General features: G+C 46.1%; 3 protein-coding genes, 1 long non-coding RNA gene and 2 other non-coding genes across 9 annotated transcripts in view; 2 read left to right on the top strand and 4 right to left on the bottom strand.

Annotated features, from left to right (window-relative positions):
• Positions 1–84: 84 nt before the first annotated feature.
• LOC135975764 (uncharacterized) lies at positions 85–4,177 on the bottom strand. Its single transcript, XR_010592783.1, has 2 exons — positions 4,041–4,177; positions 85–888 (listed from the first exon to the last, which is right to left on the bottom strand). It is a non-coding gene; the product is annotated as an uncharacterized LOC135975764 (long non-coding RNA).
• Positions 3,855–3,970, bottom strand: LOC135975885 (U5 spliceosomal RNA). Its single transcript, XR_010592956.1, has one exon. It is a non-coding gene; the product is annotated as a U5 spliceosomal RNA (small nuclear RNA).
• Positions 4,178–9,831: 5,654 nt separating the features above from the next.
• LOC112060318 (U5 spliceosomal RNA) lies at positions 9,832–9,947 on the bottom strand. The gene has a single exon (XR_002889641.2). It is a non-coding gene; the product is annotated as a U5 spliceosomal RNA (small nuclear RNA).
• Positions 9,948–10,552: 605 nt separating this feature from the next.
• On the top strand, positions 10,553–14,405 carry C15H22orf39 (chromosome 15 C22orf39 homolog). Its single transcript, XM_005281105.5, has 3 exons — positions 10,553–11,121; positions 11,945–12,112; positions 13,580–14,405. Exons 1-3 carry the CDS (start codon positions 11,098–11,100, stop codon positions 13,703–13,705), a joined length of 318 nt encoding a protein of 105 aa, XP_005281162.2. The 5' UTR covers positions 10,553–11,097; the 3' UTR covers positions 13,706–14,405.
• A 602-nt stretch (positions 14,406–15,007) lies between these two features.
• MRPL40 (mitochondrial ribosomal protein L40) lies at positions 15,008–23,929 on the bottom strand. 2 transcript variants are annotated; one of them, XM_065567976.1, is made up of 6 exons: positions 23,301–23,929; positions 22,199–22,307; positions 21,990–22,070; positions 18,959–19,042; positions 17,856–18,011; positions 15,008–15,524 (listed from the first exon to the last, which is right to left on the bottom strand). In XM_065567976.1, the coding sequence occupies exons 4-6, from the start codon at positions 18,961–18,963 to the stop codon at positions 15,215–15,217; spliced, it is 471 nt and encodes a 156-aa protein (XP_065424048.1). In that variant the 5' UTR covers positions 18,964–19,042; positions 21,990–22,070; positions 22,199–22,307; positions 23,301–23,929; the 3' UTR covers positions 15,008–15,214. The 2 variants fall into 2 exon arrangements, with proteins under 2 accessions (XP_065424048.1, XP_008167013.1); XM_008168791.4 differs by lacking the exons at positions 21,990–22,070; positions 22,199–22,307; positions 23,301–23,929 and adding an exon at positions 20,221–20,360.
• Positions 20,465–27,392, top strand: part of LOC101937578 (protein HIRA) — a 63,661-nt gene continuing 56,733 nt past the window's right edge. For 2 of the 3 annotated variants that reach the window (XM_008168790.4, XM_024105699.3), the window contains exon 1: positions 24,176–24,357. In XM_008168790.4, coding sequence (XP_008167012.3) covers positions 24,321–24,357 — 37 coding nt within the window. In that variant the 5' untranslated portion in view covers positions 24,176–24,320. Of the gene's footprint in view, positions 20,611–24,175; positions 24,358–27,392 lie in introns of those variants that run through there. The other variant, XM_008168789.4, reaches the window with a different exon arrangement.

Raw genomic sequence — 27,392 nt, 5'->3', positions numbered from 1 at the left:
ACTTTAAAAATGTTATTAAGATGATGTTTTAAAAAAGTGAACGGTACAGAGTTTAAGCATAAAGAAGAATAGGAGTACTTGTGGCACCTTAGAGACTAACAAATTTATTAGAGCATAAGCTTTCGTGGACTACAGCCCACTTCTTCGGATGCGTGCTACTCTGAAACCTGTCAGTTTAAGCATAGAAGTTTCTGGTTATTAGGGAATAACATACAAATTATTGAGGGGTGCGAAGTTCGGTTTAAGATCGGGTGGCATAAGGAATACATAATCTGCAATATCCCCGATTGGGGGGAAAAGATTGATGGGTCAAAGTACAGACATTGAGATATGAGGGTATGTTGTTCATATGATGGCTATGTTCGGGTGTGGAGTATAATGAGTGGATATGATGATGAGGATAGACTGACCCTCATTTGCTGAGATTTAATGTTCAGGGAGTTTATGGTTCTAGTTCATATGATCCAGCGGACAAAGCCTCTTGGTCTCTTTCTCGTAGTCAAAGAATGATGTCGCTCTGGCTCACACCTCCTGGTACTGTCGGTGGCCAGTGATGTGTTCGATGTAGATGTCCCTGGACCATCGGATGGTGTCTGAATCCAGGAGGCACTGCATGAGCCGTGCGTAGCATCGACCGATCCTGCAGGTCCGCAGCACACACTCGTTGCAGGGGTCCCAGGCGCCCAGGGCTCCGACGATCAGGGCGTCCATCTGCACCTTGTAGGCCTTCACTTTCAGGGTGTCGGCTAGCGGGACGTACTTTTCCAGCTTATGAGCTCAGGCTTCGCGAAACACCAGGGTCCTGTTCTCAAAGGAGACCGTGACGTCGACGAGGATGATCTTTTTCTGGGCCTCGTTAATGCTCTGTCTGTGAGTCTGTCTCTCTCTCTTATGTGGTATGTAACAGAAGAGATAAAGACATACATTTTATGTTCAAAGGTCAAGGATCCATGGTCCTGCAGATTTGGGGGAGGGGTTGGCAACCCCCACCCTTCCTTGATGACAAGGGACTGAAATTTCAAATGGGAGATTGTTGGAATTAAATTCAAGAGCATCAGATTGCACCAGAGTTGCTACCTACCTCACTGATTAGCTCTATCTTAGTCTGGGTAATTAACATACTGCTAGAATTTTAATACAAGAATCCTTAACACATAATTCTGTTCAAAGACAGAGAATTCTTTCAGCCTGATTCCTCTCACTGGTTTCCCTGGCTGTCACCACACACTCCTAAATTGCATAAACCCACCCACTGACCTGTGACTAGCAATCTCTCACTGTTAACTCTTATAGCAAAACAGTTCAAAGAAACCATATGCAAGTGCTATATCGCAGCCTCAATGATCTTTTCTGCTCCCACATATCAATCTCAAACATACAGTCATCAGGCACACATAAGATATTTGCAGTTTCACTCATTACCAGTCCAGTCCCTTGCTGTTTCTTGTCTAACCACTGCACATGTGGTAGAGCTGATTCCTGACTTTTTCACTCAACTCAGGAAAACAAGAATTGAGAGGTAAGCTGTGTAGGGAAGTCTTCCTCAACTTCATGCTTCCTCACCTTGCACTCAACTCCCCAAGGGCCTTTATGGATCTTCTATTGACTTCAGGTTTCATTTGATTGTCAGTGATTTTCCAAGGTTGAGAAATGCACATTGGAAAAAAATAATCCCAGCTACACATATCAAATGATGTATTGTAAATTAGCTGTTAACCACTCAAGAAAGAGATCTTGGAGTCACCATGGATAATTCTCTGAAAACTTCAGCTCAATGCATAGCAGCATTCAAGGAGGCTAACAGAATGTTAGTGACTATCAGGAAAGGGATAGAAAAATAAGAGAAACTATCATAATGCCACTATATAAACCTTGGTGCACCCACACCTTGAATACTGTATCCAGTTCTGGTGGCCCCATCTGAAAAAGGATATGATGGAACTGGAAAACATTCAGAGCAGGGGAACCATGTTGATGAAGAGCATGGAATGGCTTCCATATGAGGAGAGACTAAAAGCATTAGTGCTGTTCAGTTTAGAGAAGAGGCAACTAAAGAGGGGTCTGATAGAAGTCTATAAAATGATAAAAAGTGTAGAAAAAGTGAATAGAGAAGTATTATTTACCTTTTCCCACAATACAAAAATACAAAAAAACAAAGAAACAAAACAGAGGGAGAGGGACCGTCACCCCATTAAGTTGACCTGTAGAACTCATTGCCATTTTCAGATGGCCAAAAGTATAACTAGGTTCAGAAAAGAACTAGATAAGTTAATGGAGGATAGCCAGGGATGCAACACTATGCTTGAGGTAACCCTAAACCTCTGACTACAGACACTGGGAGGGGGAAGACGGGAACACTCCAACTGCCCTGTTCTGTACACTTCCTCTGAAGCTCTGGTACTGGCCATGATCAGAGACAGGATACTGGGCTAGATAAACCATTGGTGTGCCCCAGTATGGCAGTTCTGATATTCTTACAGGAAAATCGGGGGTTAAGGATTAAATGGGATTTTTGCATAACATCATTTAGGCCAGGGGTCTCAAACTCAATTTACCTTAGGGCCAGTGCCAGTCCTCAAATCCTCCCAGTGGGACAAAAATGTTACTCATGCTTCCCAGAACCCGCCCCCAAAACTCCGCCCCCCACCTACCTAAGGTTCTGGGAGGGAGTTTGGGTACAGGAGGATGCCTGGGGTAGGGGATTGGGGTGCAGGCTCTGGGAGGGAGTTTGGGTGCAGAAGGGATGAGAGGTTGGGCTCTGGGAGGGAGTTTGGGTGGGGGAGGGGGTCTGCGGTGCAGGCTCTGGGATGGAGTTTGGGTGCTGGATACAGGCTCTCAGCTGGGGCAAGGGTGGGGCTGCAGGAGGAGGGGGTGGAGGCTCGAGGCGGGAGGGGTGCAGACTCTGGGAGGGAGTTTGGGGCGGGAGGGGGTGTGGGAAGGGGGTGCAGGCTCTTGGAGGGAGTTTGGGGGCAGGAGGGGGTCTGGGGAGGGGGTGCAGGCTTTGGAAGGGAGTTTGGGGGCAGGAGGGGATATGTGGGGAGGGGGTACAGGCTCTGGGATGGGGTTGAGGGGGCGGCACTTACCTAGCGCTCCAAGGTGGGGCACGCCGGGGGGCATTGTTGCCCTCAGGCACCACCCTGCAGCTTCCCATTGGCCACAGGGGCGCTCGGGGTGGGGCCAGCGTACAGAGGCACAGCTCTGCCCTGCCCTGGGGCCGCAGGAAGGGGCCGGCAGACACATGGCGGGAGTAGGCAGACTCTGCTCAGCTATACTGTGCTGCCGGGGCCCTGGGCCATTGTAAATCACCTGGGGGGGAAGGGGAGTGCCCGGGGGCAGCACATGGGGTCAAGGGAGAGACCAGGCCCTAAAACTGCTGGAGACCCACGGGCCATGTTGGGGAGGTTCGCGGGCAGCAGCTGGCCTGCGGGCTGGGAGTTTGAGACACTTTATTTAGGCCAATATGAGTACCCTCTTTTTGCACCATTCAATAACAGAAAACATGCAGCTTTGTGCATTGTTTCATTTGGAAATGAAACAATGCACAAAGAAAATGACAATTTAAATTATTTTTACATTATACAAGTATTGTCTTGGTAACTCATTAATAGTAAACAAACATGTGCAACATGGATCACAAACCACACCCAATTCAGAAAAAAAAACTCATTAGTATATTAAATCCTAAAACCCTTTTACACAGTATATCCTGTTATATAAAAATCCCATAACGTTTTCCATTCAAATAAGAAACCACCCAAAAATTATACAAAAAAAAGAAACTTGTTAAAATAAACATAAACATTTCAAGCTTGTAAAACAAACAATTCTTTTTCTATTTTTTAACAGCATTGGGTAGCTTCACCGAAGTGAAGCCTCAAAAAATTGGGTAGAAACTCATAAATGTTCCTCTCCACGGAAATCTTTAGTAAAAGGCGAAAGATTTATACGATCTGAAGAGAAACCAGAGTATACCCGACACTCCGCAGAAGAGCTGCCAGGCCAAGAGCAACACTTTACAATGTCACGGTGACTCCACTTACCGGTGGCTAAACCCCGCGTTTCTACAGCCCCGTGCACCGGCCCGATTAAACCGCGCGTTTGCTCCTCGGAACCAGGCTCTCTGGAGCACACCCAGCCCGTGGACCAGGGACGCGGCTGAGGGTGCGCAATGCATTCTGGGTATGGAAATTAGCATTCGCGGGTAGGTCGGAGAGCGCAGGAGGCGCCCAGCCTCTGAGCTGCGGCTGCAGCCGCTGGAACGCGGCTCGGGGCGGGGCGGCGGCTCCTGGGGACCCCGCACCTGCTCCGGGCGCAGCCCCGCGCACTGGTTACCCGGGAGGACCCGGGGCCTCGCGGGAGACGCCCCGGGCCGGGAGCCTGCGGGTGCCGGGCTCTGCGCCTCGGGCGGTGCAGTCGGGCTCAGGGCGCTGGTCGCTCCCGTTTGCCCGCGGGAAAGGGCCGCTGAGCCGCCCCGGGCAAGCTGGGGGGGCCGGACCGGCCATTGCCCGGAGCCTGCAGGGGATCCCGCCCCCTGCGGTCAGTACAGCCCGCCCGGGGCAGCAGAGAGCGGCCGGCTTGTGCACAGCACTGTGCTCTGAGACACATGGGAAAATGGTCTCTGGGGGCTGATTCTGCAGCCATTAGGTTAGTGAAAAGAACAGGAGTATTTGTGGCACCTTAGAAATTAACAAATTTATTAGAGCATAAGCTTTCGTGGACTACAGCCCACTTCTTCGGATGCTGCTACTCTGGATCAGGTTAGTGAGCATTTATTCTTGACTGGGCCTGCTCATGTAAGTGCTCACCATGGTAATGGTTGCCCAGTCTAGCCCCAGGGTTCTCACACTAAGGACTGCGGTTATCGGGGCAGCAAATTATTCATGACTATTATTTAATATTTTTAATATGGCTGCACCCAGAAGCTCCAATCAAGATCCAGGCCCCACTGTTCTGGGGCTAGACAAAGAGGTAGAAAAGTTCCCTGCCCTGAAGAGCTTACAGTGAAAGAAGACAAGTGTTATACAAGGTGTGGAGAAAAGGGAGGCAAAATCTCTTAAAAATCCCCATACAATGTTCTCCTCCTCTCAAGACTCCTCAAACCTGAGCATGAGGTTCATTGATCTCCTGCTAATTGAGGCACTAGAACAGCTTTCAGAGTAGCAGCCGTGTTAGTCTGTATCCGCAAGAAGAACAGGAGTACTTGTGGCACCTTAGAGACTAACAAATTTATTAGAGCATAAGCTTTTGTGGGCTACAGCCCACTTCTTCGGATGCATATAGAGTGGAACATATATTGAGGACATACAGAGAGCATGAACAGGTGGGAGTTGTCTTACCAACTCTGAGAGTTATAATCAAGTTATATCTTAGAGCTCTACAACCTATCCTGAAAGATGATCCTTTACTCTCACAGATCTTGGGAGACAGACCTGTCCTCGCTTACAGACAACCCCCCAGCCTAAAGCAAATACTCACCAGCAACCACACATCTCTGAACAAAAACACTGACCCAGGAACCTATCCTTGTAACAAAGCCCGATGCCAACTCTGTCCACATATCTATTCAAGTGACATCATCATAGGACCTAATCACATCAGCCATACCATCAGGGGCTCGTTCACCTGCACATCTACCAATGTGATATATGCCATCATGTGCTAGGATAGGTTGTAGATCTCTGATGATGTGCTGGAGAGGTTTTAGTTGGGGGCTGAAGGTGACAGCTAGTGGTGTTCTGTTATTTTCTTTGTTGGGCCTGTCTTGTAGGAGGTGACTTCTGGGTACTCGTCTGGCTCTGTCAATCTGTTTTTTCACTTCAGCAGGTGGGTATTGTAGTTTTAAGAATGCTTGATAGAGATCTTGTAGGTGCTTGTCTATATCTGAGGGATTGGAGCAAATGCAGTTATATCTTAGATTATAACTTGATTATTAAGTTATAATCAAGATAATCTTGATTATCACTTCAAAAGTTTTTTTCGCTTACTTAATTGGCCTCTCAGAGTTGGTAAGACAACTCCCACCTGTTCATGCTCTCTGTATGTTTGTATATATATCTCCTCAATATATGTTCCACTCTATATGGATCCGAAGAAGCAGGCTGTAGCCCACAAAAGCTTATGCTCTAATAAATTTGTTAGTCTCTAAGGTGCCACAAGTACTCCTGTTCTTTTTGTAGAACAGCTTTGAGATTTAATAATGCTGTCCGTGAGTCTGTCTCTCTCTCTTGTGTGGTATGTAACAGAAGAGATAAAGACATACATTTTATGTTCAAAGGTCAAGGATCCAGGGTCCTGCAGATATGGGGGAGGGGTTGGCAACCCCCACCCTTCCTTGATGACAAGGGACTGAAATTTCAAATGGGAGATTGCTGGAATTAAATTCAATAGCATCAGATTGCACCAGAGTTACTACCTACCTCATTTCTTAGCTCTATCGTAGTCTGGGTAATTAACATACTGCTAGAATTTTTTAATGTAAGTGCATATTTCCAGGCCAGGGAAAATTTAAGGGGGGTCAGAAGACCACAACGCCATTCCCTCAATTAAAAAAAAAAATCAGCACAACCAAAGTACAGGATTTCAAACAGAAGCACTAAAGGCCATATAGTTAATCCTGCATGACATTCCCTTTGAAGTTCCCCAGAGTAAGGGCAGGACGTCTTTAGATATTTGCAATAGATACCAATCATAGAAAATTTTAGCAGAGGGAAAGTTTAGAAAGGTAGCAGTGGGCGAACACAACAGGTTATAATGGAAACTTTTTTGCATCTTTAACCATAGCAGTTGCAACCAGAATAACAGCTGAAATACATCAAATACTCCTGAGGGCGTTCTGCGCCAAAAAAAAAAAAAAGGGCTGGGAGGGAACACGGGTCCACGGCTGACTTGTGGGCTGTGTAGCCACCTCTGAGAAGGAAGGCGTCCTCAGCCACCCGGAGTGTCCCCTCTCGCCCAGAGCCTGGTCACGAGGGCACTCTTCATTCCCGCAGGCAGTTTTCCCAGCGTTAGCAGCCTAGCACCCCTCCCCCATCTCGGCTCCTCCTGCGCGACACGTACAAGTGCACACTGCATTGCCCGCCGTGGGCACTGTGTCGGTAACGTGCACACACTGCTGAGAGCGGCACATGGCATCTGTCCCTGGTGCAGCGTGCTCACACTTTGCACCATTCTACCTCTGCTAGAGTGACCAGATGTCCTGATTTTATAGGGACAGTCCTGATTTTTGGGTCTTTTTCTTATATAGACTCCTATTACCCTCCACCCCCTGTCCCGATTTTTCACATTTGCTGTCTGGTCACCCTAACCTCTGCCCAGGTTGCCCAATCTCCTGTTTGTTCCACACCAGAGGCAGGAGGATGCTGAGTGGCTCAGCGCTGTGTCGCTCAGACCAGCTCTTGTCTCTTCATTGGCTTTGCCCAGCCAGGGGCGGAGCATAGGTAGCTGTGGCAACAACTGGCAGAGGGCGCTAGATGACTCCTTGCATGTGTTACTTTGGAGAAGGCCTTGCAATATCTAGGGCTAGACCTAGCTGTGGATAAGTCAGTATTTTTTTCTCACTGTACAGATGGGAAATGGCGGCAGAGAGCTCAAAAGTGACTGACAAGATCATACAGCAAGTCAATGGTACAGGTTTCCTAACTCCGCAGCCCTGTTCTAAACACTACTTGCCACTTCCTGTAGGTTATATATTCATACAACTGCACTTGCTGTTTCCCAACTTTTAGGCCTTGTCTACACTGGGGGGGGTCGATCTAAGTTACGCAACTTCAGCTACGTGAATAACGTTGCTGAAGTCGACGTACTTAGATCAACTTACCTTGGTGTCTTCACTATGGTGAGTCAACTGCTGCCATTCCCCCGTCGACTCTGCCTGCGCTTCCTGCCGAACTGGAGTACCATAGTCGACAGGAGAGTGCTCGGTGATCGATTTATCACGTCTAGACTAGATGCGATAAATCGATCCCCACTGGATCAATCGCTGCCCGCCAATCCGGACGGTAAGGAAGACATACCCTAAGTGTAACTCCCCATTTTGATCATCCCTGCTGTTCTTGCAGCAAATGCTTCAGGTATGCACTTAAAAGCAGGAGCAGCTATAATAAAGGAAAGTCTGAGCCTTGTAACAGTGGTGTGCTGCCACTGGAGAACTATTTGTATAATGTTTACATCCTTTTGTGGCTTTGTGAATGTGTGTTGCAATAAGTTGAGGAATGTGTTTGTAAGAAGTCTACAAACCACCATCCAAAAGACACCATTTGGCTTTAGACCCTTTTAATGGCAAGTTCCTTCTATCCCTCTGAGTGATCCCAGTGGAGGAGGGCTGCTGCTCTTACCCTCAGTTCTTGTTGGATTTTCCATGACTGACTGATTCACCACCCACCAGGGGCATTCACTGCCTTTGCTGTTCTGCCAGTGCCCAAACCTAGAGAGCTGCAAGGCATAGCATTAGTTATTTTTCATGGCTTAAATGGAGGAGCAAAGAAGACCTCTCAATTTAAAGGGCACGGCTAGGAGAGTGTACCATTTGTGTTAGTTCTTGTTATGGGACTCAGAGGCCATGACAATGGGTGCTGCATAAACATACAGGAGCATCCAAACTTCAATCTAGCCAGGGCTCCACTGAAAACCTGCCACTGCATCTGCATGAAACAGAACTTATTCCTGGGGGAATTCTGTGCCAATAAATTAACAATTCTGCAACAAACAAAAATTCTGCACACAATATTTTAAAATTCTGCAAAATTCTTCATATATTAATTGTCAAAATACACAATATAATCACACTAGTTTCAGGTTTCAGAGTAGCAGCCGTGTTAGTCTGTATCCGCAAAAGAACAGGAGTACTTGTGGCACCTTAGAGACTAACAGATTTATTCGAGCATAAGCTTTCGTGGGCTACAGCCCACTTATTCGGGTGCATATAGATTGGAACATATATTGAGGAGATATATACAATCAACTCAGGATTGAATAAGGACTGGGAATGGCTGAGCCATTACAAACATTGAATCTATCTCCCCTTGTAAGTATTCTCATACTTCTTATCAAACTGTCTGTACTGGGCTATCTTGATTATCACTTCAAAAGTTTTTTTCTCTTACTTAATTGGCCTCTCAGAGTTGGTAAGACAACTCCCACCTGTTCATGCTCTCTGTATGTGTGTATATATATCTCCTCAATATATGTTCCACTCTATATGCATCCGAAGAAGTGAGCTGTAGCCCACAAAAGCTTATGCTCTAATAAATTTGTTAGTCTCTAACGTGCCACAAGTACTCCTGTTCTTTTTACACTAGTTTCAATTATTTTTGGACATTTATTTCAAAATACCTGTCAGCAAGTATGTCTGTAACAATACAGACAACAAAGAAGATGCAGGAAATGTTTTTTGACAAATAAATTCCTTACCTGGCATATTAATACAGAACTCTGAGTAATAATTCCTATTTCCCCCACCCCTCAGAAGCAGTGCAAAGGCTTGGAGGAGTCAGGGGTAACAGAGGAGCTAAAGAGAGAGGGAAGTAAATTGCTGGGAAGGAGCCTGGGTGTGAATTTGGAGGGTTGTTGGGTATGGGTGGAAAAAGTATGGAAAACGAGGGTTCTTTTGGGAGGTGGGGGGAGAGAACAGAAGAGGAGAAGGAATTTTTACAGAGCTTCCCCATGCAAACCCCAGCCTCTACCCTTCCTATCATAAAACACATGACATTTTCCCCACAAATAAAGAACGACTCATAAATTGAAAAAAAAAATAAAACTTTTATCAAAATAATCATAAATTTTTTAAACGTTCAAAACAAACAATTCCTTTTCTATTTTTTAACAGCATTGGGTAGCTTCACCGAAGTGAAGCCTCAAAAAATTGGGTAGAAACTCATAAATGTTCCTCTCCACGGAAATCTTTAGTAAAAGGCGAAAGATTTATACGATCTGAAGAGAAACCAGAGTATACCCGACACTCCGCAGAAGAGCTGCCAGGCCAAGAGCAACACTTTACAATGTCACGGTGACTCCACTTACCGGTGGCTAAACCCCGCGTTTCTACAGCCCCGTGCACCGGCCCGATTAAACCGCGCGTTTGCTCCTCGGAACCAGGCTCTCTGGAGCACACCCAGCCCGTGGACCAGGGACGCGGCTGAGGGTGCGCAATGCATTCTGGGTATGGAAATTAGCATTCGCGGGTAGGTCGGAGAGCGCAGGAGGCGCCCAGCCTCTGAGCTGCGGCTGCAGCCGCTGGAACGCGGCTTCGGGCGGGGCGGCGGCTCCTGGGACCCCGCAGCTGCTCCGGGCGCAGCCCCGCGCACTGGTTACCCGGGAGGACCCGGGGCCTCGCGGGAGACGCCCCGGGCCGGGAGCCTGCGGGTGCCGGGCTCTGCGCCTCGGGCGGTGCAGTCGGGCTCAGGGCGCTGGTCGCTCCCGTTTGCCCGCGGGAAAGGGCGTTGAGCCGCCCCGGGCAAGCTGGGGGGGCCGGACCGGCCATTGCCCGGAGCCTGCAGGGGATCCCGCCCCCTGCGGTCAGTACAGCCCGCCCGGGGCAGCAGAGAGCGGCCGGCTTGTGCACAGCACTGTGCTCTGAGAGACTTGGGGAAATGGTCTCTGGGGGCTAATTCTGCAGCCATTAGGTTAGTGAGCATTTATTCTTGACTGGGCCTCCTCATGTAAGTGCTCACCATGGTAATGGTTGCCCAGTCTAGCCCCAGGGTTCTCACACTAAGGACTGCGGTTATCGGGGCAGCACATTATTCATGACTATTATTTAATATTTTTAATCTGGCTGCACGTGGCATGTCTCACAGTTCGCACCATTCTACCATTTGTTCCGCGCCGGAGGCAGGAGGATGCTGAGTGGCTCAGCGCTGTGTCGCTCAGACCAGCTCTTGTCTCTTTATTGGCTTTGCCCAGCCTGGGGCGGAGCATAGGTAGCCGTGGCAACAACTGGCTCAGCTTCGGCCTTCTGGCCACTCCGCCTCACGCGACCGGAAAACGTAGTTTTACACGCTCCCCGGCGATTGGCTGGGATTGAGCTGTCCGTCATACACCCTTGTCCGATTGGTTCGATGAGCTCCGTGTGGGGCTGGGCTCACGGGGCCGGGCAGCGGCATGGCTGACCGCGGCGTGTGGAGGGTGAGTGAACGAGGGAGCGCGCGCGCACCGCCTGGGGCCCGTCGTGCGGTCATGATGTGGGGGGAGGGTCCGCTTCTGGGCCAGGCCATCCCCCGCCGTCTCCAAGCGGCCCAGCTGTGCGCGGTGGCCTCAGCCGGGATCATAGGGGATTCCGGCTAATACCGTCCCCGGGCGCCTGACCTCCTCCATGCGCGCTGCCAACTCCCCCCAGGCAGCGAGGGCAGGAGCATTACCCCAGTGTGCAGAGGGTGTAATTGACACTCCCAGGATAAGGGGTGGGCCCAGAGTCCGCCGGTGAGTCGGTGGCAAAGGCTGAGAACAGGGCCCAGCACTCTGGCTAGTGGCTCAGGTGTTCTGAGAAGTGAGAAACTCCCTGTTGTATGTTTCAGGATGAAACTGATAAGGTAGAAGAATATTAGTATCCAAATTCTATTCCTTAAAAACATGAGTCTTACCTTGAGCTGTTTACCACTGAATTGTTAGTAATGCAATAGTTCCTGCGGCACACCCTCATGAGACAGGGCCTCTTTGTCCCAACCTCTGTACAGCAAAGAAACAAAGACAATCGGACTCTTGGTCGGATAGAGGAGAAAAGACATAATAGCACACTATTCAATCTCAAAACACAATACACTGAGATGGTGTGTGGGGGAAAATACCCCCATCAAGACAGCTGAAATGAATGGGACAGGTTTGATTTCCCACCATGACAACATAGACTGGGCATTTTTAAACTCAGAAACATCTTGTTCCTTATACTGAGGCCAAATTTCAGGATTTTTCTCCAGGTGTCTTCTTAACGTATTTTTTGCTATTTTACCAGCCTCCACGAACATGTGAGGATTATTGGTCTGAATGGAAACACTGTAAGGGCATCCGTAATTTATTCCATAACTATTATACGTATGGGGAAGCACCCTCCTGTGGACAGTGGAAAATAGACTATGGCAATTGCAGAAAGTGGGAAAAAAGCAAAAGTCCAGATGCTAAGGTATGATGAATGCCAAACTGAAGATAGTATTAATAATGGTATAAACAATAAATTGTGCATCATGCATGCAACATGGTCATCAGCATTAACCTTCCCCCACAAAAAAAATCTACTCAGCCACTCATACCACAAACAAGTAGATGTTTCAAATTTATCAGTATAAAGTACTTCCACAATTGAGTGGGCAAGAATGTCACAAGGCTGGTGTAATATCTATAGAAGAATAGTTATGTCAGTGATGAGAACAGGCCTTTTCCATGTTTGTGAGGCACTATGTAGGTGTTGGATAATTTTCCAATACATTTAACTCTTGGGTGTGTTTTGTTTCTGGGAGAGGGGACTAACAATTGCAATATTATAAGATTTTACAAATCCTTTAAAAATAACAAAATGTTGAGCCTAAATTGCCTGCCACTGTCCTTTTCAATCCACAACCTTTTCTTCAAAACTGTAGAGGGAAAAATGCCTTGGTTTCTTCCCCATGCTAATCCATACAAAATGTTGCCACTAAAATCATCTTCCTCTCCTATTGTTTTGACTGTATCATCCCTTCTTCAGATCTCTCCACTAGCTCCCCATTAGCTTATTTCAAGTTAAACCTTTGTCATTGCTTTTAAGAGCCAATGTCCATCATTCATTCATCACAGTATACGTCTCTGACTTTGGCACCTTTCATGTTCTCTGCCTTCTCCCTTCCACTCCATGAACAATGTCAGTCTTAATTTTCCCGTTTCCTTCTCCAAAGCCTGTCTTTTTTATACTTCTATCCCCTATGCCCACAACCTCATACCAATTCTCCATATTCCTTGCATCATTCTCAGTTGTGCTGTCTTGCCAATGAAAAGAGAATTTGAAAAAACACACCCTAACTTAATAGAATGCCATTAAGGCAGAAATAAATAGTCATAGTGGTGTTAGTGCTACTATTATTAAAGCTTTGTTTAACAGGATCATTAAGCCTAAAATTTCAAAATAACACTTGTGTTGCCAACTTGAGACAGTAGAGGGGCCTGATTTTAAGAGGGTGGACGTCCACCACTGTCTGAAAACAAGGCACTTTAAAAGCATCGCAACACCGAACACCCCAAAATCGAGGCATTCAAAACCAATAGCTACTTTTGAAAATATAGGCCTTAAGGTTTGGGTTTTTGCCATAAAAAGTAATGATCTTTTGAAGATAATTATTTGTACAGGAATAGTCATGCCTTTTGCTATCTGTGTATGCTTTTAAACTTGTAATAGCTATTTTAATAGAGTATATGTCAAACATTTTCTGCTATGACTTTTCCTTTTGTTGCCATTACAAGCTGCTTTCATTTTAGTATGGCAAATTAATTTTTATATGTACCTTGAAAAAGGATCACTGGTAGAAGTAACTTGAGTTGTTGTGTGAGTAGTTAATGTTTATAATGTGCTTTGAAAATGCAGCACACTGAGTGTTGAGTATTATATTGTCATGCATTGCAGGAATCCCTATGCAAGAGTGAAAGAGCCCGGCTTTTGGAAAAACAAAAGTATGATCCAGTGTGGCAGCTGAGGGAAAGCCCACCAAGGGACTGGTACCTTCCTCTTGGTCAAGATAAACCAAAGTAATAAGACTATCTACCATAGTTGGCCCCCATATACCAGAAGATGTGAGGCCAATGCTGTTTTTCTGCCATTTGATTCTGAAACAAGACTGTAGCCTCTAAAGGAGAAAGACTTCTCAGCTTATACTTCTGCGCACAGCAGTCCCCCACCTCATTAATGCCTATTTTGGAGTACATTTAATGGTGTTTAAGAAAGGTCTTATTGAGATATAAATATTTTAAAAGGATAGTTCAGGTGCTCACTTTAATTATTGTCTGCTACAGTCCTCTGCCTTTCCCATTGATCCAGACAAGGACAATGCCTGCTGCTTTGAAACAGCACACATCCATGTAGTCCGGCTGCTCTTGCTATTAGAGCCCACCCCTCACTTCCTTCACCTGGGCTAAGCATGCTGCCATTATGGCATGCCAAGACCAGGCTAGCCAGATGAGGAATTAAAAAAAATAAGCTACCCCTCTCCATTGGCAATAGAGATTAAAGTCATCAGGACAGCCCAAGCAGCTGGTATTTGAAAAAGAAAGTTTGTACAGATGCACTATTGTCATCCTTAACAGTGTGCTATGGGGCAGCAGACAGAAAATAAAGTTGACCTATACCAGCCATTTGCCCTTGCAAAATTATTCTCAGGCTGTTTTTGTTCTTAAATATGTTTGTGAAAGCATTAAAAGTTATCACAAAAATAAAGACTTCAGTGACTTTCAAAGATAAGTCTTATGGCTTTAAGCAAATTAGTTAAATTGAATCTCTTATCACATAGCCATGCAGTATGAAAAGCTCTATTTACTCTGTTGTGATATATATCATATCTGTTTTCCCCTTGATTTGTACACAGGCACCTCAACAAAACCTGAATTAGAGCTAAAGGAGAAATTGACAGTTATCTTCCCACTACAGTAGACTGACATACGATCGCTTTAACAATTTTTCTTCCTGGCTTAATTATACTCTCAGGAACTATGGTTTGTCCAGAGTGAGGAATTGTTACTCAGGAATAAATTAAAGGGGAAAAAATATTCTATAAGTGAAAAAATAACGTTCACTAAAGCCACAGTTATATGGGACTGTGCTTCAGTTTGTGGCACAAAAATACAGTACAGTAGAACCCTGTTTATCTGGTCTAATTGGGACCGGGGCCAGATCAGATGATCAAAACTCTGAATAAACCAGGGAATGGGAAAATGCTATGCTGCAGCAACATCTAATGGCTACAGGAGAGCTTGCCCACTTCTGGCCCTGGAGTCACGGTTGTTTGGTAAATGCAGAGAGCCGGCTAAGGGAACGTTAGATAAACGGGGTTCTAAAGTATTTTGTTTTTATTGGAAGTTTTATTATCAAGGTGGCCAGTTATAAAAAGAAAGGGAACAAGGACAGGTGGTGTTTTTATTTTCTTTTGACAGCCATGTGCATAGGGATGTTTGAAAAAGCAAAAGAAATAGTCTAGTTGCATCCCCTTGTGTCCTCCTTTAATGCACTGAGTATCTCCTGCCACCTGCGTGGCAGAGGCTTCCGATCTCACTGTTTGTACACTTTGGTAATGTCGATGCATTTCCCTTCAGGAGCCTCATAGCCAGGAACCTGTGGTGTGTAACTAGGCCCCTCTTTCTCAAAGGGAAACAGGTCCTCATCTCGTCTTATTGCTGCTTGGTAAAGTTCTTCTGATTCGCGACGCAATTCCTCTAGTGCCTCCTGCTGAGCTGCCATAAGAGACTTCAATGTTTCCATCTCTGCCTCATGTTCTTTCTGCTTGTACGGGGCCCACTTCTTCAGGAGCAGGGCTCGCCTTTCACTCTCCTCAAAGGACAGTGGGGAGATCTCTCGCACTCTGGCAAACATGAAAGAACAAGATAACATTTTAACACAGAAGCTGCTCACATCCCAAAGAGCAAGCATTTAACAAAAACTACAGTGAGATACAAAAAGGCAAGTTGGCCCAAACACATAATGGATTGCCTTTATGTAGGGTCTTTCATTGGAGGATACTACAGCACTACCTAACAGCAAATTCCACTTGCCCATTCATCTGTTTGTTTCTAAACGAACAAGTAAAATATTCATGCTATCTCAATTGCCACCACAGGGAGAGTGGATGAGAAGTTTTTGTACCTAAGCTGATGCATTTTGTGGCAATTTGCAAGATTCCTTTACAAACACTCTTCAATACACCTGAGGTAGTTATCTTTTTTAAAAGGTAAGAGAACAGGAGGTTAAAGACTTGCCCAAGGTAATTAGAGAGACCAGGTGGGTGAGGTAATATAAGCTTTTGAGCCACACACAGCTTTTCTTGAGGCCTGGGAAAGGAACTCCCAGCTCACAGAAAAATGCAATGTGGAACAGATGGTTTAGCATAAGTAATTAGCACATAATGTAAGGGAGCTTAAATTCATTACTCTGCTAGATTCTACAAATAATGGATTTATGGCTCATTATAACAATATGTAACCCACTAACCCAGGGGTTCCCAACCTATTTATCATTGTGAGCTGATGCAGGCTGAGAACCACAGTGCCCCTCCCCCCCAAAATCCCCTATGCCCAGCACCCCCCACCCAGAGACCCATCCACAGAGGGGGGCTAGGAGCGGGAAGCCAGCACCCGCACCCCGTGGGACTCGGCAGCCTAAAACCTGCTGCAGCACCCTCACAAATCCCTAGTTCCCAGTGCTCCCCCCCACCCCACAAACCTGCCCAGAGACCCACTCTCCAGCACCCTATCCCCCGCTTCACTCACCAGCCCCCTGCTGGCACAAGCGCTCCAGCACGCTGCCAGATGTTGTCTCCCCCTCAGCCAGCCCCACCTCCTTTCAGACCAGAATGGCAAATTTCGATTTTTTTTTTTTTTAAGCATGCAGCTGGGCCACAGCTGTGAGCCAATTGGGCTGCATACACCCAGCCCACAGGCTGCCCAGTGCAGTAACTCCATCTTTTTGTTTTATGACTGCATAGGTGTTAATGGGCCTCTCTATCTTGAATGGTCCCTTACAACAGGGGGTCTCAACCCTTTTCTTTCTGAGGCCCACCCAACATGCTATAAAAACTCCACAGCCCACCTGTGCCACAATAACTAGCTTTCTCCAGATAAAAGCCAGGACCCGTGTTAGGGGGTAGCAAGCAGGGCAATTGGCTGGGGCCCCATGCCACAGGGGGCCCTGCAAAGTTACATTGCTCAGGCTGTGGCTTCAGCCCCTGGTGGTGGAGCTCAGGGCCCTGGGCTTCAGCCCCATGTGGTGGGGCTTTGGCTTTCTGCCCTGGGCCCCAGAGAGTCTAATGCTGGCCCTGCTTGGCGGCCCCCCTGAAACCTGTTCACAGCCCCCCTGCCTTACAGTATGTGCTAACTACTGATATTAAAGACTTTGCATTTTGCTGGGACACTGGAAATTCCTTTCCCAGACCCAAAGAACAGCTCTGGGGGGCTCAAAAGCTTGTCTCTCACCACCAGAAGTTGGTCCAATAATAGATATTACCTCATGCACCTTGTCTCTCTTGTATCCTGGGACTGACACAGCCACAACTAGTACGTTGCCCAAAGTCTGTGGCAGAGTAGGTGGGGAGTAGAACCTAGGACTTAATTCTCAAATTCTTGCTCCAACCAGTAAACAACACTCCCCTTACCAGGTGCCAGAACAGGGATACAAATGAATCTAAAATGGGAACAAAGAAGTCACACAAACAAATTACACTGATATGTTTTTGCATGTGTGAAGCAAGAGAACATTCCAAAATCAGAGAGAAGGGTCTGCTGCCCCTCCTCTAATGATAGACTGTTGGTCCTGCCAGAAACTCCTCCAAAGTCCATCTCAGCACCTGGAATTGGAGACAAAGTCTTAAACTGGTCCCATCCGATTTATCAAAAGGTTTTTAAAAAAGCAACTCTGTATCCCACACCCAGAATTACAATTTTTCATTATAAACACAAAACACTGTTTCAAAAGCAGTTTGTAGATGGAGAAACAACTCAAGAAAAAAAATTCTAGAGCTGCAGAAGTCACAATTGTCTTGATCCTTTAACTATGTATCTGAAAACTTACTCCCTTGTATCTAGCACAAGACAGCTTATGGGCAACAGGGTAGTGTCAGTAGGTAGAGGGTATTTCACAGTTATTTGCACCTCTCTGGTTCATTATCAACCCCAAGGTAAAAGCTGGCAGTTCTCCATACCTTGAAGCATCCAAGAACTTGAATGGTGTTACAAAATCCTCAATGGGAATCATTTCCTGGGCAGCTTTTTCCATCTTTTTTATCCTTTTCTTCATACGGTCCTTTAGTGCTTGTTCTCTCTTTGGATCAACCTTCTTTTTCTTCCTCGGTTCTGCTCTACTGGAGGAAATTAATTTAAAAAATTTGTATCTGTGTATACACATGTAATACTGAATACTTTTTGTTTCTATAGTAAACCCATTCCAGAATAAAAGGGTGTGTCTGATAGGGAATATTTATCTATCCATACTGGAAATTTGAGAAGCATTCTTGCAGCAAATCAATATAAACTGTAATATAGTACATTTTCTTATATCAATCTATACACAGAAGAATACTACTTAGTACTTTACAAACATTAACAAATTAGTCCTCACAGCACTCCTGTGAAGAATCATGCCCATTTTACAGATAGGGAAACCAAGACAGTGGGTCAGTGAATTGCATAATGCTACAGAATAAGTCAATGGCAGTCTGTCTTAGAACTCTGGTGTTCAATCCACCAAGCCATGCTGCTTCCTTATACTACACACACAGCATTAGCAGACAGATTTTATATTTGGATGTTGGCTTGAAACAGAAGTCGTACAGTATTTTAGCTACTAACTATGGAGTCATTTTAACCAAGTTGTATTAAGAAAAGGGTGGCGTGCAAACTGATACTACACATCTATAAATGTAGGAAAAGTACATTTAAAGTATTTTTAGTGCAGCTAGTGCTACATTTCAACTACTGTTCTAAAGGAAAAACCGGAATGCTGTTTAAACCAGAATATCTCCAAACATACACTTTTACGTTACATGCCTTCATAACTGAGGAATTATGAGTAAATACAACTAACCATAACACTAAAATTTTATTCAGAGCATTAGCTACATATATGGGGATTAAACACTACACTAGAGCCTAATAGTTCTACCTTCTTTTATATCTATGCCTCATAATGTAGAAATATATACGTGCACATATTCATTTGAATAGTTTAAATTTTCCTCACTTCCTGTAAGGAGGCTGTGAACAGCTGAAAACTATTCTATGAAATACAATCTAAGTTGTATTTTACCGCATGGGGAGGGACGCCTGAAATGCCAGCAGAGAAGTCTGCCAATGGTTTCCCCGAAAATGAATGGCCCAGGACAGCTGAGAACTAAAGAAAAAAGGAATACAAAGCATGAGAACAATCAAATTAAATTACGTTACTATATAGCTTTTGTATACTGCCTTTTATTAGAGATTCCACTTACAGGCATACATTATAATGAATAATCTTCAGTCCATCCTCAACTGTTTGAGCCAGTAGTGGGGCCTGGCACAAACTCAACTATAACAAATATTAACCCTTTCAGCCCAATAACTGTCCAAATTTTGCACTGTTTGAATCCACAAGGGCGGAAAATCACTTAAAAAAAATCACAGCTTAATTATGTCTCAAATTCAAATGACGGTGTATTTGAAAAGTAAAAAATAACTGATTCTCTGAACTAGGGAGTATTTTCAGCTTTACTTTTAGGAACAGAGTGATGCAGTTTCTCAGGGTTTACAGAGGATATGAAGTCACAAAAGAAATACTGAAAAAGAACAGGAGTACTTGTGGCACCTAAGAGACACACATTTATTAGAGTATAAGCGTTCGTGGGCTACAGCCCACTTCTTCGGATGCAAAAGAAATACTATCTGTCAAAGTCTGAGTCACCAACTTGTCCCTGCCCTTCTGCTTAAGCACAGACTAAGTCTGCTGGTACCACAACTCTTGCGTGTAATACTCCATCTCAATCCAAGCAGGTGTCCAACTCTTTTGCAACGCTCCATCCCGATGACAAGGAACATGTATCACATGCTGGGACCTGCTGCTTCCAGGAGGGCAACACCCGCAATTGGCAGTGAGGGTAGCCAGGCAGACCAAGACGGTGCAACAAATGAAAGGCCAGGAATTTCAACAAGGGCCACGCTTAAGGAAAGCACCGGTGGCAAATTACACCAGGGCAGGGCCCGGGCGGGCCCTGCTGTCTCCGGGCTCGGATCAGAGCATCCCATGCAGGGGCCTGGTGGCTACTACGCCTCTGCATTACCCATGGGCGTGGGCACTCCGCCCACGGGGGGCCCGCGGGCTGTGAGCGGCCGGCCCCGCGTATCACAGGGGAGGGCGCACGCGCCCGGCGTTCCTCGCGCGAGGACTCCCCGTGCAGCGAGGGGGCGCTGCCCGGGGCCCTCGGGCCGGGCAGGAGGTGGGGTCACAGGGGCCACACGCGCCGGCTGGAGGAGGCCAGGGCTGGGGACCGGCCGGCGAGCCCCAGAGCAGGAGCCCGGGGGTATCTCTGGCCCTACCTGAGCAGGGAGCTCCCCGCTCCGCCCCGGACTCTGGGGAGCAGGCGCACCGCCCCGCAGGCTGCCGCCAGCATGGTTCTTGCGGGGCCTGGGCACCTCGGCAGCAGCGGCTCCTCTCAGCTCCCCGCCAGTGTGGTGCGCCAGCAACTGCGGCCGGCTGCAAACCTGCTCCCCCCGCCCCTAGTTCCGCCTCGCGAGGAATCCGGCCCTGGGCGCGGAGCAGCGTGGGAAGCCGGTGCAGAGGGCAACGCTCGCGCCTGACTCACTGCCCGAGGAGGGCGAATGGCTTTAGGCAGGGGAAAGAGGCGCGTTACATTGACAGCAGGGCTGCTACGGGACAGCTGCAGGACTCACGTGGGACTGAAGGGGGCGCTCGAGGAGAAACTACAGGCGAGTCTCATGCTGAACCTCTGGCTCCTGAAAACCTAGAATCCTCCCAATTCCTCTGGTGGCTGGTCACTGAACCACCTGCAGCCCAAACACACGGAACCCTAGAGCCCAGTCCCTGCAGTCTGGGAATCTGAAAGCCTCTTAAACCCAATCCCTCTGAACCCTAACCCTCTGGAGTAATCACCAAATACTTGGCTCCCTAAACCCCCTGAAGCAAGTAGCTGCCACTGTTTGAGAGTATGGGGTAGGCAACCTATGGCACACGTGCCAAAGGCGGCACACGAGCTGATTTTCAGTGGCACTCACACTGCCCAGGTTCTGACCACCGGTCCGGGGGGCTCTGCATTTTAATTTAATTTTAAATGAAGCGTCTTAAACATTTTAAAAACCTTATTTACTTTACATACAACAATAGTTTAAAAGAGTCCTGTGGTACCTTATAGACTAACAAATGTATTGGAGTATAAGCTTTCATGGGCTTATGCTCCAATACATTTGTTAGTCTATAAGGTGCCACAGGACTCTTTGTTGCTTTTTACAGATCCAGACTAACACGGCTACCCCTCTGACACTTAACAATAGTTTAGATATAGAGTATAGACTTATAGAAAGAGACCTTCTAAAAACATTAAAATGTATTACTGGCATGCAAAACCTTAGAATGAAAAAATGAAGACTCAGCACACCACTTCTGAAAGGTTGCCAACCCTTGATATAGCGTGTCGTACCCTTGTACTCCAAGGGTGTCCCTAAACACAGCTATTAATATTTGAAATACAACAAAAGCTAGTAGCAAGTACTGAGGGGATATTGGTGGGGAATCATGACAATCTGAAAAGTGCAGAAAGATTGAGGGAGGTGGAATAAATTTAAAAAAATCAAGAGGATTAATACATTTGCATGGAAAAACTCTTAATTAAATATCTGACTATGAACAATGCTTAGATTAGACTCCCAAAGATGAAATCCTGACCCCATTCAAGTAAATGGGAATATTGACAGTAATGCCAATAGGGCCACTAATTCATCCTAAGTATCAAAATAAAAAGAACATTTTCCTTCAACTGCTCTTCCAAAATATTCAAACAATTCAAGTCCTTCATTGAAGGCCTTTCTGAAATTAGTTAGCAATTTTCAAAATGGCTTTCTGGAAGTAAGCCACTGAAGGGATCAAATTTGAGCTACTGGTTACCAAATATAGGGCCTGACCCCACAACCATTTAGCTGTATACATAATCACTCACATACATGTGTGTTTAGAGAATTGAATGCTGGTGTGCTACATATAATCCTCCACTCCCTTTGACTTGGCTAGCACACAAACTCTTTAATCCTGTAGCTGGACATATGACCTTCCAACACACCCACTTTGTTCCTACCGTTTGGAAGATGATGTATAAGTATTCAAAGTCAGCTTCCCTTCCTCCTCCACACAATGCTCTCAGCTTTAATGCCATCTCCTTTTTAAATATATAAAAAAAAGGAAGAATTAAAAATACTTAATTTAAACTCGTTGTGCAGGATTCTTTAGATGAAATGGAGATAACTGAAAATACAGAATTTGGAACATACGTTTAAATTGTGTTACCTTCCAACACACCCACTTTGTTCCTACCGTTTTGGAAGATGATGTATAAGTATTCAAAGTCAGCTTCCCTTCCTCCTCCACACAATGCTCTCAGCTTTAATGCCATCTCCTTTTTAAATGTAAAAAAAGGAAGAATTCAAAATGCTTAATTGAAACTCATTGTGCAGGATTCTTTAGCTGAAATGGAGATAACTGAAAATACAGAATTTGGAGCATAAATTTAAATTGTGTCTGACAAATCCCATTCCTGGAGTTAAATCATGGGTTCGTGTAAATCAATGGCAGTTTTGCCACTGACTTCAGTGGGGCTAGGATTTCACCCCTGAATTCCAATATCAGTACCTAGCACTGCATAGTCACCAATAAATAGAGCATAAATACCTATTTACACAGGACTTTAAGGGAGATAAATCTAGAGTCTTATCACATGATTTAAAGTTTTGCACAATTCCAAAGATTTTATCATGCAAAAACAGGGTAACACATTAATGGGAATATGCTACAAAAGAGTTAAAAGTGAGTGTGATTAATATGCTACTTAGGCCACTCATGAAAAAGTAAACAACCAGATTCCTCCAACTTCACAGCATTGTACATTATTTGTAGGGGAAGAGAGAGGCAAGCAGAGGAGGGTAGACTAGATGATCTACTGGGTGTTTTCAACTCTGATTTCTATGATTTTCTAATGCTTAGAACTATGAAAAATTTATGGACAATCACAAAGTTTCCCTAAAGAAAGTAAAATTGCCCTAGCTTATGAAAAAAGAACAGTAAATGCAAAGTGTAGTTATTCATCTAACAAACATTTTTGTTTATGAAATAACTAGAGAAAATGACATTGTAGCAAAGTAAATTATATGAGCATCAACTACAAAGGTAATAAAATATATCTTGTGTCTAGACATAGTTAGAGTTTGTACTGACAAGTTTATTATGTTCTTGATACAGTTACATAATGATGTATGTGGTAGCATAAAGTTTCACATTGGGTACCGAATGTCCCATTATAGGGGTATTTACCTAGTGCTGCTAAATTTGGCCTATTTAGAGACCCATAAAGGGACACTGTTTTACATAATTAAAAATACAACATAGATCTCACCTGTTGCCCTGGTCCTGCAAACACTTGCACACCTGTGGTCCCAGTGAACTGAAGGAGTGCAGTGTTTGCAGGATTGAAGTCCAGGTTATTGAAAGTTATTTCCCTTTTAGTATCCAAATGTTCTTTTTCCTGTTCATGTTGTTGGTTTACTTTTTGCATTTCTCTCAACTTTGCCAGTGAAAATAGACTAGTCAGTTTCACTTACAGCACAATGCAATTGTCACTCAACCCAGACCACCCCACACCCCATCTCTGCCCCAGGGGTGGGTCACGCAACCCAGATCTTCCCTCATCTCTGCCTGGGGAATGTGTGTGTCAATCAATCGACACCTTCTCCCATCTCTGCAGGGGGAGAGGGATGTCATTTAACCCAGATCGGCCCCCACCTCTGGGTGTGTGTGTGTTAACCTCAACTCAGACCTTCCCTCATCTCTGCCAGGGGGTCACTCAAGCCAGACCTGCCCCATCTCTGCTCGGGGGAGGGGGGGTCACTCCACCCGACCTAGACCTGCCCCATCTCTGCTGTCGGGGGTCCCTCAATCCGGACCCTCTCTGCCCGGGAGGGGGCACTGGGCCGAGCTCCCCGCAGCCCGCGGAGGGTCGCTCCGCCCAGACCGACCCCTGGCCCCACGCGGGAGCGGCGGCGGTCGGGGGCGCTGGTTTCTCCCGCCCTCTCCAGGCGGGGGCAGCCGGGCTCGGGGCGGCTGTTTCCCGCCGGGCCGGTTAGGCGGTTGCCCGGCGCAGACTTCCGGCGTTGCCGGGGAGCCGCTGGGAGCCGAGCGGGGGATGCGGCCGGGAGGAGGTGGCTGGGGCAGGGCCGGGGCCGTGGCCGGGGGATGGAGCGGCGCTGAGGCGGCTCCGGCCGGGGCAGGGGCCGGGCAGCGCGGAGAGCAGGAGCGAGGCGAGCCCATGGCTGCTGGCTGCTGCTGAGCCGAGCCGCCGCCTCTCGGAGCAGCCCGGAGCCCGCCCGCCCGGGGGTCCCGGGGGCACGGGCCGGCGGGGGCCCCGGGCCGGGGGACAATGAAGCTCCTGAAGCCGACCTGGGTCAATCACAATGGTGAGTGCGGGGCCCGGGGTCCCTGTCCGGCGGGGCGGAGCCGGTGCCGGGGCGCCCCAAGGGTCGAGTCCGGTGGGTGTGTGCTGGGGGGGGGGTCACCGGGCCCGGGCCCGGGGGGGGGGGGGGGCTCTGTGCGCGTGAACTTCGCAGTGAACCCGCTGAAAGTAACCCCCCCCCCCCGTGTCCCAAAGCAGCGCCCTTGACTCCAGCCCCACTGCCCTGTGCGCCTCCCCTCCCACGGGGGGGGGCTCTCTCATTGGAGGGTGAGACGCTGCGCTTGGAAAGAGGGACACTTTGGTTTGGTGGGGAAAGTTGTTGTGATGGGAACTTCGTGTTTTAGGGGCATGCCAGACTTCGATCGCGAGGGTGTATGTGTGCAAAGACGAATGCACTGTGCAGATTTGAAGCTACTTTGTTACTCTTAAAGTTAAACATTTACAAGCGTTTTGCACTTTAACAGCCCATGGGGTTTGTGATTTTCCTTTTCCTCTAAAGCGAATGAAATGTAGCTGTTACTGAGAGTAAACTAATCCCTAAGCATGTCTGGTTTTAACAACTGCAACACTGTAGCAGATATGAAGAGATGTGGTATAGCTTGTTTCCAAATAACAAGATAAGGATACATTCTTTAGCATGACTAAAGTGTCTGGAAATCTGCTTTTCTTGGCTCATTGTGGATTTTTATACGTTTGGAAGGTTGAGAGAAATAAGATGCAGATAGTTGCTGAAGTAAATGGAATGAAAATAAAATGAAACTATGTTTGCTAGAGAAACATAGTTTCCAAAATACAGACGTTGGCTTGCAACTCTGCTTAGAAAAATGTCTGCCAGGAGATCTGTGAGCTGTCCTGTCAAACAGGGCTTCTGAACCTGTTTCTTTCTGAGGCCCCTCAACATGCTAAAAAAAATCCCAGGGCCCATCTGTGCCACAACAACAGCTTTTCTACATATCGAGTAGATTAAAAGCCAAGGCCGGCGTTAGGTGGTAGCAAGCAGAGCAGTTGCCCAGGGCCCCACACCACAGAGGGCCTCGTGAAGCGAAGGCTGTGCCTACACTGCCATTTTCAGTGCTAAAACTGTAGTCGTTCAGGGTTGTGAAAAAACACCCCCGTGAGCAACAAAAGTTTTAGACAGCAGCTCCTGGCAATAAAGCTACCACCCCTCATTCCGGGTGTATTTTTTTAAATCATCGGGAAAGCTCTCCCCCAGTGATAAAGCATGACTATGCTGCCCACATCACAATGCTGCCGTGCTGTAACATGGGCAGTGTAGACATACCCTAAGTTGCTCTGGCTTCAGTTTTCAGCTGTTGGTGGGGGCTCGGGCTTTGGCTTTTTGCCCTGGGCCCCAGCAAGTCTAACCAAGCCCTGCCCTGGTTTATTTTGGTGGACCCCCTGAAACCTGCTCATAGCCCTCCAGTGGGCCCTGGACCCCTAGTTGAGAACCACTGCTGTAAAGAACAGAATGATGTGTGAAAAGTAAATAAATGTGAGTACCATTGGGCAAATGCTGTCTCGTGCACTTAGGGCAGAGCTCTATTTTGTTTCACAAGCATAGTTGCAGTTTTCATTCAGGGAAACCTTTGACATAATGAAAAGAATATAAAGGCACCAAATTGTGGCTTTCACACTGGATAGTGAAATGGTGTCATTCAGTGGCTGCATTGTAAGAAGCCTGAGCTGCTTATAACTATTCAGTACAAATATTCGTTAATTTAGTGCTTATGAAAGTGAAGAGTAGTAGGTTGAACAAAGCGTACTTTGAATTAGCATGCAAGAGACATATAGATTTCCACATACCTCTATTCCATTCTGGGCCTTGTGCTGGAATTTATAGAAGTTCTATGCAAATGGGTACTAACCTGTGGCCACCAAAATAATTTTTGTTTTAACCAGTTATTTTGTATATTCATGTCTCCAGATGTGTTGAGCTGCTGCACTTGCCCATAATACATAGTTGTGGAAGAATATCCTGATATATTACCCCACATACTATGAAAAGAAGAACAGGAGGACTTGTGGCACCTTAGAGACTAACAAATTTATTAGAGCATAAGCTTTCGTGGACTACAGCCCACTTCTTCGGATGCATATAAGTGGGCTGTAGTCCACGAAAGCTTATGCTCTAATAAATTTGTTAGTCTCTAAGGTGCCACAAGTCCTCCTGTTCTTCTTTTTGCGGATACAGACTAACACGGCTGCTACTCTGAAACCCCACATACTATATATTTGTCAGAATGCATATGCACATGAACAGTAGCATCAGATTCTATACTAAGATTAAGAAGTCATTGCTTTTATACTATCTTGTCTGCCACTTCTGTAATTACATATTATAGCGGTTTGTGAGTTATGATATATCTTGCTCTTCAAGAATAAAGTGTTCCTAGTGAGATATAAATTAATGTACATTTGCAGAGGAATGTTGTAATTTCTTACCAACGTTTTTTTAAACATGCAGAGTATTATCAGAGTACAATCAGTAGCTAGCAAACAAACAACTTAGTGTCTAAATTATTACATCACAATGACAGTGAGTGGAACAAGTATCGGTCATGTAAAGGGTTAATTTTGCATGTTCAAACTCTGCCCATATACAGGTACTTTTTCATAATTTGTTCTGCATATACCTTTATTTTGACAGTGCAATTTACACCAGAATATAAACTTTTTGAAACTTGAACTCATTTCTTCTAGGTGACTGATATCCAGAGTAAACGGAGTATTGTTCAGATTGGACAATGTTGGGGTTCTTAAAGCTGGTTTATTGTATGGTTTATTAGAGAGACCAAGTAGGTGAGGTAATACCTTGTATTGGGCCAACTTCTGTTGGTGAGAGAGACAAGCTTTTGAGCTACACAGAGCTCTTCTGGTCTTTTAACTAAGTTAGCATAAAACTGTAGTTAGATTGTAGGTTTTGTGATTAATTTTGACCTCAATTCTGCAAACACTTACACACATGCTTAACTTGGATAGATATTCCATGCTTGAATAATACGAGTATAGCAGTAGGAATATACTACCGACCACCTGACT

Source organism: Chrysemys picta, chromosome 15 (assembly GCF_011386835.1).
Source record: "Chrysemys picta bellii isolate R12L10 chromosome 15, ASM1138683v2, whole genome shotgun sequence".
Lineage (NCBI taxonomy): Eukaryota > Metazoa > Chordata > Testudines > Emydidae > Chrysemys > Chrysemys picta.
The sequence above is the reverse complement of the archived record's forward strand: the minus strand, read 5'-3'. Positions and strand labels throughout refer to the sequence as shown.